Source organism: Nomascus leucogenys, chromosome 12 (genome assembly GCF_006542625.1).
Source record: "Nomascus leucogenys isolate Asia chromosome 12, Asia_NLE_v1, whole genome shotgun sequence".
Lineage (NCBI taxonomy): Eukaryota > Metazoa > Chordata > Mammalia > Primates > Hylobatidae > Nomascus > Nomascus leucogenys.
Window position 1 is genome coordinate 71,504,957 of NC_044392.1, and position 16,314 is coordinate 71,521,270.

The window sequence follows — 16,314 nt, forward strand, 5'->3', positions numbered from 1 at the left end:
AGTGTATAATTTAAATTATAAAATGATTTACTTACATCAAATATATAGAACACCATCAAGAGATAATCAATCTGATAAAAGCTCAAATACTAAATTGCCTTGCTTAGCTTTCATCTTACTTAAAAAAAATTAAAAATAGACTTAATTACATGTTATCAATTTTTAAAATGTATGTTTCATCATAAGCAGCTACCCAAATAAAATGGCTGGACTTCATGCCAAACAGCTGAACAAGATATGTAATATTAATGTTCTTAAATCATTTTTATTCATATTCTAATTATTAAACAGAGCCTGGACTGAAACATGTCATTTAAAAGCATTTTGTGCATAACTGTTGCAAATCATTCTATAAATAAGGTAACTTAAATTATTGAGAACAGTTTTCAAATACTGTACTATGCTCTGAAGTAGTTTCAGGAAGTGACAACACCTTGTACATAGCTTTTCTCTATTAAGAGTATGAATATTTAATATTAAAGATAGATCTTGTCTAGGCATTTCTGTATCATCTACAGAGCAGGAACTTGGAAACTGCTAGTCCCAGCTCTACTTCTGAGGGTTGTATTTGTAAAATACACACACAACAAAATACAAAAGAGAGGAAGGAGGGTATTGTTCAAATAAGCTTTAAACCTTTCTTCCCTGAGGAAAAATGAAAACATATGCTGTAATTTAAACCCTTTCAAAAAACCATGGTTTACCAAAAACTTTATGAAAAAATTTAGTTATTCAAAGTATATGTTTATATTTATAAATTGCTGACCCGAAGTACACCAAGCCTCTACAAGACTGCTAGGCATATATTCAGTAATCAATAATCATTGGCTGAATAAATGAATAGTACAGGTTGAGCACCCCTTATCCACAATGGCTGGAACCAGAAGTATACCACTTTTGTAATATTTGCATATACCTGAGATCTCTTGGGGATGAGACACAAATTTAAACACGAAATTCATTTACGTTTCATATATACAACTTATACACAAAAGACTGAAGATAATTTTATACAATATTCTTAATAATTTTGTACATGAAATAAAGTTTGTGTACATGGAAACATCAGAAAGCAAAAGTGTTGGCTGGACATGGTGGCTCGCGCCTATAATCTCAGCACTTTGGGAGGCCAAGGAGGGCAGGTCACTTGAGCCCAGGATTTTGAGACCGGCCTGTGCAACATGGTGAAACCCTATCTCTACAAAAATATGAAAAATATTAACCAGGTGTGCTAGCACATGCCTGTAGTCCCAGCTACTGGGACTGATGCGGGCAGATTGCTTGAGCCTGGGGGGTTGAGCAGGCAGTAAGCCATGATTGCACCACTGTACTCCAGTTAGGGCAAAAGAGTAAGACCCTGTCTTAAAAAGAAAAAAGAAAGAAAGAAAACAAGCAAAGGTGTCACTAAGCCAGCCATATGTAGTATCATACTGGTACTCAAAAAACTTCAGAGTCTGAAGCATTTTGGATTTCAGATTTAGTTTAGAGATACTCAACGTGTACCATTTTTGTTTTGTTTAGGTCTTGTTACATTTCCTGAAGATAACAGAGAAACATGAAACTAGAGCTTGGTACATGCAAAGGCTATGTTGTCTCTCAGGACTCAAGATGAATTACTGGCAGAATTCCTCACTACATCCTTTAATGGAAACCTAAGTAAACAAACAAAAAAGGGTTTGGCCAGGTTACTATAGCATTTCTAATTACTATCATTATTTTTATAAAGAAAGTGAAGTTCACAGAGGTTAAGTAATTAGCCCACAGTTAACACTCAACAAGTTAAAGTAACCATCTATCAGGAACTGCCAGCTTCCCTAAATGTCTCTGTTTAAGACAGATACTGTATTCACTCCCATTTTATAGTTTCAGCCCCACCTATGCTTTGATTTTAACTCTTCACTTAGAAAGAGAATATACTGCACATTGTACCACTACTTGGGTGGACACTGACTCGGTCAAATTGCAATTATTTGTATATGTTGCTCAGAGTCTGCTTGGGTTCTGCCTCATGCCAACCACTCATGCCTCCTATATACCACTTCTTCCATACACAGTCACCTAAGATTTCGATCATTTTCCCATTAGAGTCCTGCAGATAGGGGTTGACAAACTACAGCTTAATGACCAGATCTAGCTAGCTGCCTGTTTTTGTAATTAAAGTCTAGTTGGAATAAGGCGACACCAACTCATTAGGTATACTATCTATGGATGCTTTCCTACTACAAGGGTAGAGCTGAGTAGCCACAACAGAGACCACATGACTCTGAAAGTCAAAAATATTTACTCTTTGGACCTACAAAGAAACAGTTTGGCAATTTCTGTTTTAAGCCAGGCTGTGGATTATATACATGACCATTATTAACAATGTACTATTCTTTGTCAGAATCCTTAAATAAAATGCATAGATTGTCAAGAACTATCAATAAAAAGAATAATTCATCTGCAGTAGTTACTATGAATAGTTTTGTATGAAATCCTAAAGAATTACTCTAGAAATTATTCTGAGGTAAGTAGAGTCCAGAAGAATAAGCATCTGTCAAAACATGAACATGGTCGATGTTCATTATTTGCAGTGGTTATGTTCTAAGGTTACCATAAACACTAAATCACTGTCCCTAGGAAAATTCAGCATTAGGTTCCTGGAAGCCTTTGTTTACAACATCTTGTCATCTGATCGATACATTACCTTGTTTGATATGTGTTTATGTCTAAGAACACCTTACTTAATATACACTGTTGATTCATTAACATTGACTCACAGTCAATACTACCGTAACTCTGGCCTGAAGGAAAGCCATGTATTTTCTTCATCAGGCTCGACATAGCCTTCTTGAGCTCAGGAACACTAAAGAGCACTTCAACACCATGTTCAAGAGCCATTTTAAACACAAGAGTCACAACAAAAAAACTGAAAAATGTGAAAAAAGGTAGTGCTGAACAGACCATGAAAAGGATACTTGTTTGTAGTATAAGAACTGAAACAAGAAGGCAGAGGGTGTCTTTATTTGACTTCATCTGGGAACGTGTGTGTTGGCTGACTCAAATTTTTCACCACATGGTACAATGTCCATTTCCACAAAAAAACTTTAAAAAGCACATTGAGGCTGGGCGCGTGGCTCATGCCTGTAATCCTAACACTTTGGGAGGCTGAGGCAGGCGGATCACCTGAGGTTGGGAGTTCGAGGCCAGCCTGACCAACATGGAGAAACTCCGTCTCTACCAAAAATACAAAAATTTATCTAGGCATGGTGGCGCATGCCTGTAATCCCAGCTACTCGGGAGGCTGAGGCAGAAAAATCACTTGAACCTGGGAGGCGGAGGTTGTGGTGAGCTGAGATCGTGCCATTGCACTCCAGCCTGGGCAGTAAGAGTGAAACTCCGTATCAAAAAAAAAAAAAAAATAAATAAATAATAATAATAATAATAATAATAAAAAGCACATTGATTATTGATTTTGAAGTCACAAATAAATTTTAGCACATAGGCAAATTCTCAAATATGGAATCCACAAATAACAAGGCTCAAACGTACTTTATAATACCATAATCATCAATCTAAAAAATTACACATCATCTAAAAATTTTCACTTAGGTCTTGTTATCTATTCTCAGGTCTTAACTTATAGCTGCTATATATGCTTGAGGTGTTGGGGGGCTGAGGACAAATTCTTATCACCCCAAATTATTAAGAATTATACACACAAAATCTAGGGAGAGCAAGAGTCTCTTTCTTACATTCTATGTTTCTTGGAAACTAAACAAATATTTCATGTTACAAACCTCTGTCGGTCCTCATCATCAGTGCTTTCATATTCTGATTCTTCACTAGATAATTCCTCATCCTCGTCTGGCAAAGGAGGTTCCTCAGGTGGCTGAGGAGATGTGGGTGGAAGAGGTGCATGCAATGGCATATAGTCTTCATACTAATTAAAAGAATAAAACGAAAATACTATGGCAGTCTGAAATATTTATAGAACAAACTCCATTTGAATACTTCATTCTCATTTCTATCACATGGTCTTTTTTTTTTTTTTTTTTAACACATTCTACACATATTGAGGGAACACCTTGTATGGCAGATCACTAGCTGATCACAAAATTTGTCTCTTCTTCCTTTACCCTCAGCTGAACTAAATTTTCAAAGCTTCTCTGCAGTTACATTTCCCCTTGTAACTGAGTTATAGCCAATGAAATGAGACCATTAACAACTCCCACATACAATTCTTCCTTCCTGATCTGCAGACTGTGTAGCAATGTCTTCATCAACCTGGAAAGGCACATGGTCAAAATGATTCAGGTGTTTTTCATGGCTCAGTAGAGCAAAATATCCCTCTGCTCTACTTTTGGAAAGGATCTGACATAACCAAAAATAACTTTTATTGTAGTAAATGACTAAGAATTTATTTGTTAACAGCAGCTAGTACAACCTTAATTAATTCTCCAGTAATATATCAAGCATTGAGTAGGTGTTGGGGTTACAAAAAAAAAACACCAAATCCTAAAGTTAATAGTACATACATTAGAAAAGCAACAAATCCCAAACCACATTCTCTTCTATTCATATATGAACACTCAAAGTATTAATAATTTTGCATTGCTATTATTTATAAATATATTAGGAGTACTACAGCAAAATAATAACTAAAATTATTCAAGAGCAGGTATGGCCTACTTCTAAATTATTGACAGATTTGCATAGTCAAGTCTAATAAAAATATCAGCCCCCTTTTTCATCTTTTGCAAACAAAGCTCTATTTGTGACAAAACCAGAACAATGAAATCTTTAGGTAATTTAGTTAAGTGTAACTACCTTATAGGATGGCACAATGTTTTGGCTCAAAAAACTTAACCACACTGGATGAAATGATAGCCTTTATTGCCAAAAGCATTTCTTTCATATTCTGGCTTTTCCTCACTTACAGTTCTCAGTTCTACTATTATCATCATATTACTTTATATCCGTTCCTTATTTTCAATGTACATCAGAGGTTGCTACAACACCTGTATAATTCAGCCTCAATAATCCCATTCAGGAAGAGAAATTTTGACTTGAAAATTCTAAGAGCTTTCTTACCATGGGAGGTCGCGCAGTAATTGGTCCAAAAGGTGTGGGCAAATTCATTTTATTCATAAGATGAAGGACCTTAAAGCGGTAAGACATTTAAATTCACATATAAAATGATTCAACTCACATCTTGTATTTTATGTACTAAGAAATTTTGCTATAACACTATGTATTAATTGAGTGTAAAGGAAGACCTGCCCATCTCTTGCCTTTATAATCTCTGCATAAGGTAAAACAAGGCATTAGTATATCTCAGATTAACCTTCCTAAAATGTCAATTCTACATGTTCAATTAGTCCCATCACTAAGAATGTAATGTTCTTGCAATATAAAAACTACTGAAATGATTTTATATCTTTAACCCAATTATTGTAAAATTATAAAACAGAGAAACACATTAAAAAATAAACATCACCTACACTTTGTACTTCCAAAAAATATGTTATTACTGCCAATATTTTTAAGCATTTGCTCAGTGGTCTACTATAACTTTTCTTTTAAGAATCTTTATGTTAATGATGTATTCTAAAGTAATAGAGAATTATCACAAATTACATTTCCCAAACTAGTTTCTGTTTATTAGTATCCACTTATATTATACCTTATAAAAGTCTCTACTTGAAAGTAGTAAATATTTAATTACATTTAAAATACTGTATCACTGGCTGTCTAGAATTAGTCTGATTACTTTTATGAGAATCAGCATGAAAAATAAAGTATCAAGCTATACAAACAAGTCCTTTTAGGAAAAGTTTTATTCTACTTACCTGTACATAGAACTTAGGCACACTTGCCAAGGCATTTACGATGTTTGCTAGGATTGTGCTGGAAGGTGGTGGGTACATATACTTGAGGCATGAATTCAAAGGAAAAGTCAGCCTATAAAATAGAAAACATTTAAGATGCTTATGTTTTAATAATTTCATATCAGTAACTCATTTTAGGTAACCTGATAACAAACACACTGCTCAAATGATACAGTACTATTAGATTTACGTTGTTCCTAAAAGATCCAAAGTACATTTAAAAAGAAAAATAAGCTACTGCATTTCTTGGCAGAGGTTTATCTTGTAGCTTTGAACATTTTAATAGATGCTTTCTCTGCACTGAATTCAGTGACAAACTCATAACTCAAAATGTTTATTCAACATATTAAAAATATACATGACATTAAATATCTTTGTTTTTAATTAATTATCTTATTTGCAATAAGATATCTGTATATAACACAATATACAATAAGCAATAAGATATCTGTATATCACAATATATAATAAGATATCTGTATAACACAATATACAATAAGCAAAAAGCAGTAAGATATCTGTATATCTGTATATAACACAGAACAAAAGCAAAAGAAAAGCAAACAAAAATGCTAACCCATGGTTTGGTGCAATACCATTTTCTACTGTTAAGTAACCAAGTTCTTTCTTTTCTTTATCATCTTCGACGGGGTCATCAGACCTGGGACATACAGAATCAAAGTTAATCTAATCTTTCCAAAGAGTGAAAAACTGCACACAGAAAAGATAAATTACCTTTTCAAACATGTCATTATAAAAACAGTTATAAAAAAAAAAAAAAACTTTCAAGTATTTCTCAAGCAAACCCCAATAAATGGGAAGGAAACTAAAATTAACTAAAATTAACCTTCACTGAATCCTTTCTGTATTATTATTACATTGAGCACTACACATTTTCATATACTCTGCACAGCAAGACTATGAAGATGGCATAATTGTCACTGAACAAAAATAAAACTAAAGTTTACATGGTATAAAACAGTGGTAATCAAATGTCTTTAATGTGTATCATAATCACTTGGAGAGTTTATTAAAACTCATAGACTTCTAGAACATTTTCCCATCCCTTCCATCCCTCAATTAAGTTTCTGATTCAGTAAGACTGGGTTAAAGCTCAAGGTTCTGTATTTTGATCAAGTTTACAGATGATACAGCTGATCTAGGGACCACACTTTGAGAACCACTAGTGTAAAGCAAATTTGTGAAGGTGTACTAAAAAGAGTCACAGCTGGAAACACAATGCCAGTTTTGATTTCATGACACTGTGATATCTCTGATACAAAGACTTCATACTAGTTATTTTCCCTCCATTGAAAGTTGAAGATGAATTCATTTCAGCCCACTCCCTTCCCACTTCACAATGATTAGCCCGTAATATTAAATCTGGTTCCTAATGCACAATTAGCAGCAGAAAAAAAGATACTGTTTTACTGTACTAGGTTTAATGGAAAAATCTGTCATTACTCTTCCAATTACTTACTTGCTAGTCTGAAAACAATATAATAACTGTATAACTGATTTAAAAAAAAACACACACACACTTTAAAAATGTTACAAAAATGTATTATCTACATACCTTTTTTTTTTTTCAGAGCCTGAAGTGGGACATGGGGAGTGAACTCGATCTTGCTCTTTTGCAAATTCAACGACTAAAGTATGACCTAAAAGTTTCAGTTGATGGAGTCTTGTCAATGCCTTCAGTTAAAAGAACAAGAGTAAACATTTCACAATTGTACCAAAAATGATTTGTTAGAGACCAATTTTTATACTTTTTTTTTTTTTTTGCTAATGCTGTAAACAGTTCCTTGACTATTTCCTAATTTATTTTTAATCTCAGGTTATTAAGCCTTTATTACTTATTAAAGGACTACTTCCTATAACTTAGGAAAATAAAAATCTGGCTAAATCCCACTTTATGCCAGCTCTGCTTATACCCAGGCAGCTGAAAATGGCTAGAAAACAAATTAACAAATTTCCCTGGCCTCACTTTCAATTTATAAAAACTACCACAAATCTCAGGGTGATCTTTAATTATGCCACAAAATTACTTATTACAATCTTAGTCTATTTTTTCCACCTATATCTAAGAGAGTATTTTGTACTTTCTCCATATTCCTTAACCTCACAATATTTTTCTTGTATTCCGTTAGCTTAGCACCTTGTTTTCTACTTTGAGACAACTGAAGTGATGACATGAGAATATCAGACTCCCACTGTAACTCCCCATCTACCAGCATATGCATGCTGTCTGTTATCATCTATTAACTATCCACATGCCTATCTAAATCCAGCTGCTTAACTTATATACTAAATTCCATCCTCTCATCTACTCAGGGGTCTTTACTTAGCTATGCTCTGGAAATGTGTGTGGTGAGGGGTGTGGAGGGTGATCCTATACTGTTAATTTACTGTCGTCTATTGGATTATCCATATCAGTATGAAAACATGCTCCTATTTCTCCCATCCTAAATTTGTATTATTAGTTTTGTAGTAAAACTCTGTACAAGTTATCTAAACCCTCTATCTACAACTCCTCTCTGCCTATTCAGTTTCAAACCTACTTCAATCAGGTTAATGCTTTAATAAGTTTACTGAGACTGCTTATCATAGACAACAAATTTTGTATTGTTGGGCTAATGATAAACTCCTACTCTTCACTTGGTTGCATTTAACATAGTTAATCACTCCTTCCTTGATACATGTCATTCACTTGGCTTCAAGACTTCCTAAGTTCTTAGTTTTCTTCCTAGCTCGCTGGTTTGTACTCCTCCATCTCTTTGATTTGTGCCTTCTCTCAAGTTCTTAATGTTAGAATGCTCCAGAGCTGTCGTCCTGCTCTTCCTTTCTCTCTCAACATATTGTCTTGGTGATTTAATCCAGAATGCGAACTTTAAATCTGTATGCTAATGATTCACTAATTTACAATTTCAGCACAGACTTCTGTCCTGAAGTCAAGGAACACATATTCAAATAATGGATAGCGCCCCACAGGTATCTAACAAACATTTCAAATTCAACATTTCAGAAGCTAAACCACCTAATCTCTCCCCCAGCCCCAAATGTGCTCCACCAGGAGCCATCTCTATTTCAGTTGATAGCAACTCCATTCTTCCAGTTATTCAGGTCAAAAATCTTGTAATCATCCTTAATGCTTCTTTCCCACATTCCATATCCAAGCCATTAAGAAATCCTGTTTGCCTATACCATAAGGTCATAGTCATCAAAACAGCACGGTACTGGTATAGAAATAGGCACATAGACCAATGGAATAGAATAGAGAACACAGAAATAAACCCAAATGCTTACAGGAAACTGATCTTCCAGAAAGCAAACAAAAACATAAAGTGGGGAAAAGACACCTTATTCAACAAATGGTGCTGGGATAATTGGCAAGCCGCGTGTAGAAGAATGAAACTGGATCCTCATCTCTCACCTTATACAAAAATCAACTCAAGATGGATCAAGGACTTAAATCTAAGACCTGAAACCATAAAAATTCTAGAAGATAACATCAGAAAAACCCTTCTAGACATTAGGCAAAGATGTCATGACCAAGAACCCAAAAGCAAATGCAACAAAAACAAAGATAAATAGATGGGACTTAATTAAACTAAAAAGCTTCTGCACAGCAAAAGAAACAAACAACAAATAGACAACCCATAGTGGGAGAAAATATTTGCAATCTATACATCCAAAAAAAAGACTAATATCCACAATCTACAAGGAATCCAAACAAATCAGCAAGAAAAAAACAATCCCATGGGCTAAGGACATGAATAGACAATTCTCAAAATAAGATACACAAATGGCCAACAAACATGAAAAACTGCTCAACATCACTAATGATCAGGGAAATGCAAATCAAAATCATGAGGCAATACCTCCTTACTCCTGCAATAATGGTCATAATGGAAAAATCAAAACATAATAGATGTTGGCAGAAATGTGGTGAAAGGGACTTTCACACTGCTGGTGGGAATGTAAACTAGTACAGTAAGTATGAAAAATAGTGTGGAGATTCCTTAAAGAACTAAAAGTAGACCTACCATTTCATCCAGCAATCCCACTACTGAGTATCTACCCAGAGGACAGTAAGTCATTATACAAAAAAGATAGTTGCACATGCATGTTTATAGTAGCACAATTTGCAACTGCAAAAATACGGAATCAGCCCAAATGCACATCAATTAATGAGCAGATAAAGAAATTATGGTATATATATAACATAGAATACTACTCAGCCATAAAAAGGAACAAAATAATGGCATTTGCAGCAACCTAGATGGAATGGGAGACTACTATTCTAAGTGAAGTAACTCAGGAATGGAAAACCAAACATCATATGTTCTCACTCCTAAGTAGGAGCTAAGCTATGAGGACCCAAAGGCATAAGAATGATAAAATGGACTTTGAGGACTCAGGAGAAAGTGTTGGGGGTGGGGGTTAGGGATAAAAGACTTCACAATGGGCACAGTGTATATTGCTTGGGTGACAGGTACATCAAAATCTCAGAAATCACGACTAAAGAACTTATTCATGTAACTAAACACCACCTGTTCCCCCAAAACCTATTGGAATAAATATAATAAGAAATCCTTGCTTCTACCTTCAAAATATATAAAGAATCTAATCACCGCTAACCACCACCACTGTGGTCAAGGCAACCATCAATTCTGGACTGAATTACCACAGTATTTTAACGGATTTCCCTGTTTCTACCTTTCTCTCCCTTTAGTCTAGTCGCAACAGCAAAAGCAATTCTTTGAAATATCAAGGTCACCCCCTTGCTCCAACGGCTCCCTATTTTACTGACAGTAATCTAAGTTCCTTACTATAATCTACATAATACAGATTCTATGACTTCTCTGACTTCAAATCCAATGATCACTCCCATTCCTGCTCCCACAGATCACTCCCACTATGTCTGCTCCAGTCACAGTGGCTTCCTTGAGCAACATGACAGGCATGGTCACATCCTAGAGCCCCTGTTCCAGCTGTTCCTCTAATTCAAACGTACTTCTCCCAGAAATTTCATTAGCTAACTCCCTTGCATCCTTCAAATTGTTGTTCAAATATAACCCTAACTACAGCCTGACCTCTCCCCACTTAGCACTCCTGATCTTATTGCTCTACTTGTCCTTTTTCCATAGCATTTATCATCTTCTAAAATATTAAAGTTTATTATTTGTCTGTCTCCCCTTTTGAGAATATGAACTATAATCATCTTTGTCTTCACATATAATCCCAAAACCTAAAACAGCATCTAGTACATAGTAGGTACTTAATATTTTTGAACACATGAAACTACATGCCTTAACCAGGGACCAGTTTTGTGCAAGACAATTTTTCCACAGGCCGGGGTGGGGGGTGGGGAGAAGGTTTCGAGATGAAACTGATTCATCTTGGATCATAAGGCATTAGTCAGATTCTCATTGAGAGCACAACCTAGATCCCTTGCATGTGCAGTTCACAACAGGGCCCAAGGCACTGCTGATCTGACTGGAGGTGGAGCTCAGGCAGCCAGGGGGAGTAGCCCTGAATAGAGATAAAGCTTCCTCGGCCTGCCAGTCACCTCCTGCTGTGCGGCCCAGGTTCTAGGTACTAGGTTCTAACAAGCGGTGGCTAGGTACTAGGCCAGGCCGTGGCTGGGTACCAGTCCGTGTCCCGGGGTTTGAGGATCCCTGCCTTACATCATCATACAAAGCTAATTTTAAAATGTTTCAATAATTTTCAAGACCCTAAATGAACTTTAGACCTCTTTATTATCAGTGAAGCCTTGATTATCTGAAATGAAGGTCATCTAACCTGACTTACTCCAACTTTCTTCTTCTCAAAATGGGTATCACGTATGTTCTTATTTTCAAAGATTTATGGCTTTTCATTTTCAATGTTAACTCCTCCTACCTGACTCGGCTACTTACTCCATTCTTGAACATTTCTCCCTTTGTTTTCTTAATCTATCACTTTCCAATAAGGCCAAATGTTCTCTAGCCTAAAAGCCCTATCAATACTGCCATTAACCTCTTACTGCTTCCTTTCACTACAAACATTTCCAAAGACAATGACTGGCTCCATGTCCTCTCCTCCAAGTTATTCTTGACCCTAAAACAATGCATTTTTCATTACCATACTTTACACTGTATTATGATATATTTTTAAAAATACTTTTTTTCTGAAAAAAATTACCTATCATTATAAAAGTACATATTGATATAATATGAAAGCCCTCTGTAATTCTACTCTCAGAGAAAGATGTTTTTAACATTTTGCTGTATAGTTCTACCATATTTTTTTCTGTGTATATGCTAACATGTATACTATTAGTTTCAAAAAATCTGAGGTTACATCATATATAATGTTTTGCAACTTTATTCATGTACTCTATCTGGGCTATCATTCCCTATTAACACATACCATTTGACATCATTCTCAGACAGTTGCAGTCCAGTATACGGATATAATGTGATTTATGGCTTCCCTTCCTTTTACCGATGAGAATTTGGGTCATTTCTATTGTTTCATGGCAAAAAGACTTTAAAAGATGTGTTCATTCCTCATTTTGCATCATCACAGGATTTCATCTTCTTAAAACACACTTCTCTTTGCATCAGTGATAATTTCCTTTCTAGTTCTCCTACTTTAACTGCTCCTTCCCATTCTTCTCTCCTAGCTTATTATCCTTTGGGCAATCACATCTATTCACATGGTTGAAAAATCTTTCCATTCTTCACCTTGCCTCAGCACTCACTAATATTTTTAAATATCTCCATAAAAGTAGCCCAATGACCCTTCCAAGTTAACAGATGACAAGTGAATTCATCATATGCCTTTGCAAACATCCTCTGGATCCTCATGTCAGCTAATATAACTACCCAAATAACTCAATCCTCAATCTAAATATCCTGAACTATTCTCTCTCTCAACCCCTATATTATAAAACCTACAAACTCAATCTCTATTGAGTATATATCTACTTCCCCCTTTGTCTTCTTACTGTCTTCTTCAGATAGTTATTCTTGCCTTGGCCATTACAACAGCCTTCCATTTGGTCTCCTACCTCTAATAATTCTGTGCATCTAATCCATGATATGAACTATACCAGATATTTTTCACAGGCCTGATCATATTATGAGCCAGCTCAAAAGTATCAAGTGTCCACCTACTAAACCAAACTCAACACCTCTCCAAGACTCAAATCTATTTTTCAAGTCCCATTTCCATCTCAACCCTTAGCTCCTGCTCCACTTAAAACTTCCAATGTCTCACAGCTTTATTTGGTGTTTCCCAAGCCCAGAAGGCCCATCTCCCCTTCTTTCCTTCTGAAAAAATCCAATTAATCATTAGACTTCTAGCTAAAAGATCACCTCCTGTGAATGATTCCCTGGCATTATAAAGAAATGTATATTTTCCTTTTAACACTCAAAACATCTTACCTGGTAACAGTCACAGAGATATTTATCAATCTAAATCATTTAGAAATTGTTATTTTAATTATATATGCAGTTAGTTTTGCTTTATAGATAATCTACTAAAGGACTGGGCAAGATCTGCCAACTGACAAATCAAATGTAGTCTGTTGGGGAAACTGTTGGAATACAAACGCTTTTGCTTCTTAAAAACCACAGTTTAACATTATCTGAACCAAGATTGGATAAGAGGATACTGTTGACAACTTCAATCGTCAAGAAAAAGTCATACCTTTACAGCTGCTTTTTCATTAGGGAATGTGGCAAAAGCTGTATGTTTCTGAAACAGAGTTAAGGTACAAATTACTTCCAATATAATTTCAGTTTCTCATAAAGAAATCTGACATTTTACCAGTGGAGTAATGTGACAAGTTAATAAAATCATGGAAAAGGATGAAAACTCAAGACCATTTAACTGATTACTAATTTCAATCCAGTGGTTTTCAATACTTTTTGAGTCAGACTTGAGATGAAAGCTATGCAACCTCTATCATATAAAGACACACATTTTACACATGCAAATAGTTCAAAAGACCAAAGGTTTAAAGACCTGTTCTACACAGAGGGTCACTTTTAACCTACTAAAAATTTATTTCCTTCATTTATGACAGATCTAAAGATTGTAAACTTTCCTCTATACATAACAATGCGCAGTTTAAAAACATTCACCAAGAGAGAAATCGTTCTTCAAGGTGCATATTTCCTTCGTGCTTTATCTTTGTAATAATGTTCAATGGGAGAAGTCTATTTTTAAACATAAATTATACAGATTTTTAAAATCATCAGAAAAGAAACACAAATCAACAGTAAAAGAATCACTATGTTAAGGAAGAGCTCTGGTCAATGCTTATTAAAAGTTACTTTAATAATTATATTGCACATTCTAATTTTGTCTAATCTGATCACGATGACCTATGTACTTAAATTGAGCCATATAGAATTTTTTTTTTTTTAATTTGCGGGTATAAATGACACTTAAACTAATCAAAATTGGTCTTTCTTCTAATTCAGTAACTCTCAACTTGGGCTGCACATTAACATTAAAATCACCTAGGTAATCTTTAAAACCACTGATTTCTTGCCCCATCGCTATTCCTATTTTAATGAAGAGAAATCTAAAACATCTTTGGATATAAAGCAAAACAAAGTAATTGTGTAAATTCCTACACAGGTACTCTTAACAGCCCCCAAAAATTGTTCCCTATAAGATGCCATCGGGAAATTTTTATGAAAAACCTCTTTTTCTAGTTGAAATTCTGCATTTAATTTACTCAAGTCACCAATGTAGCTTCTCCTCTATTTTAATGAACGATTTAACATTGGCTTATAAATGAACTAGGACTTTAAAAAATCCCTTGATGCACATTTGTAAGAATACTCTTGAGTCCAGGAGAAACAACCCCAAATTCAAAAAAGTTGTGAAGCTCTCAGGATGGATCCGAAAACTCAATATAACTAAGCTAATTTCCATTCTTCTGCTTTGTCGTTCTCACTTGCCCTTTTCTGCAGTGCTATGACTAATCCAGACTCGAGCCGATTAAAACTCCACTTCGCAGAGCGGATATTTTGATACAAAAGAGGTAGGACGGGGGAGCTCCCATCACACAAGTGCATCTTCCCCACTCGTTTCCATTTTACTCTTGTCAGCGCTCCCCCTCCCCGGTCACTTCCCAAATGCCTTCCCGGAGACTCTGGAGGGGCGCGCCCTTACCAGTCGCCCCTTATCTGACAGGACTCGCACAGACTGAGCCCCGAAGTACTTCAGCAAGTCCTCTTTCTCCTCAGCGGTAAGCTCAGCCGGCAGGTGCCTGACCAGAAGGGTTCGGTCACCCCGAGGCGGGGAAAGCGAAGATGAGCTCGTGCATCCCCTTGATATCGCAAGCGGCTGCTCGGGAGCTGCCATTTTCCTTGGAGAAGCAAAAACAGAAATCGTGGGAAGAAGTCTCAGTCAAAATCGCGGCATCAACACAAGCTGAGAGAAATATTTTTTCCGCCTCGCGCTAAGGATTCTGGAAACCAGGAAATACCGAGACAGAAAGTCACCTTCTCGCGAGAACTGCGCCAACGAAAAGCCGCAACCCTTCGGAGACTCTTTCTTCGGGGAAGGGCGCGGTGCTAATGACAGTAAAGCAAAATGATTTAAATTCCAGGTAGCTCCGGAAAGACTTACAAGCAAAAATTGGCCCAGAGATGTGCAAGGGTTAACACAAGTTGTCAATCAAAGAAGGAAACAGGAACTCCAGCCACTTGAGGGAAGGACGCTGCACGCTCAAGGACACGAGGACTTACGACTGCGCATGTGCGGGTTGGGACCGTCACAAGGCGGGGCGCAAGGCGGGGCGGGGCGGGGCGCAAGGGGGGCGGGGCGGGGCGCAAGGGGGGGCGGGGCGGGGCGCTGTAGCGAGCGCTATCTGGAGCTTCCCGCGGGGCTTTTAATCCCTGGCCTTTGGAAAGTGAATTGGCCTGAATATCAAGGAGGAGAACTTGGGTGTGGAAATACCGGGTATGTTCTTACAGTGTTTAGATGGTAAAATATAAAGCTAGCCAGCTCTTCTGTCAACTCATTAGACACCATGTAGGGAGGAGAACTCAGTTTAAGGGGCAAAACGTTGAGACTTTTTTCTTGAATCAGTAGGCATTTAGCAGACGAATAGGCCCCTGCCAGGGTTCATTTCACAGAAATGGCAGCCTTTAGGAAGAGGTAACCTAGTAAATAAATTATTGCGTGTGTGTGTGTGTGTGTGTGTAGGTGTAGGTACTTTTCTCCCGTTTTTACAGCTGAGGACACTGATGTACAAAGAGGTTAAATCACACAGCTAGAAAATAGAAGAACTAAGTTTTGACCCTTGGTGTTCTGACTTGGGGTCTACATTCTAATCCACTGTTCTGCCTAGATTCTGAATGGAGTGAGGCAGGGATCATCCCCGGAAGGTCAGGAATGTACCCCTCACCCCATGCAGAGAGGACTTTGAGGATTC

At 36.5% G+C, this 16,314-nt stretch overlaps 1 protein-coding gene across 3 annotated transcripts in view; it reads right to left on the bottom strand.

The window, feature by feature from the left end:
- The window catches only part of RNPC3 (RNA binding region (RNP1, RRM) containing 3), a 46,452-nt gene extending 30,818 nt beyond the window's left edge, over positions 1-15,634 (bottom strand). For 2 of the 3 annotated variants that reach the window (XR_004032706.1, XM_030824978.1), the window contains exons 1-7: positions 15,048-15,634; positions 13,569-13,616; positions 7,447-7,565; positions 6,448-6,531; positions 5,832-5,943; positions 5,074-5,142; positions 3,780-3,922 (exon numbers count right to left, since the gene is read on the bottom strand). Coding sequence is in view for 1 of the 3 variants with exons in the window: in XM_030824978.1 (XP_030680838.1) it covers positions 3,780-3,922; positions 5,074-5,142; positions 5,832-5,943; positions 6,448-6,531; positions 7,447-7,565; positions 13,569-13,616; positions 15,048-15,239 (767 nt within the window). In the remaining 2 variants the exon portion in view is untranslated. The remainder of the gene's footprint in view (positions 1-3,779; positions 3,923-5,073; positions 5,143-5,831; positions 5,944-6,447; positions 6,532-7,446; positions 7,566-13,568; positions 13,617-15,047) is intronic. The other variant, XR_004032707.1, reaches the window with a different exon arrangement.
- Between the last annotated feature and the right edge of the window lie 680 nt (positions 15,635-16,314).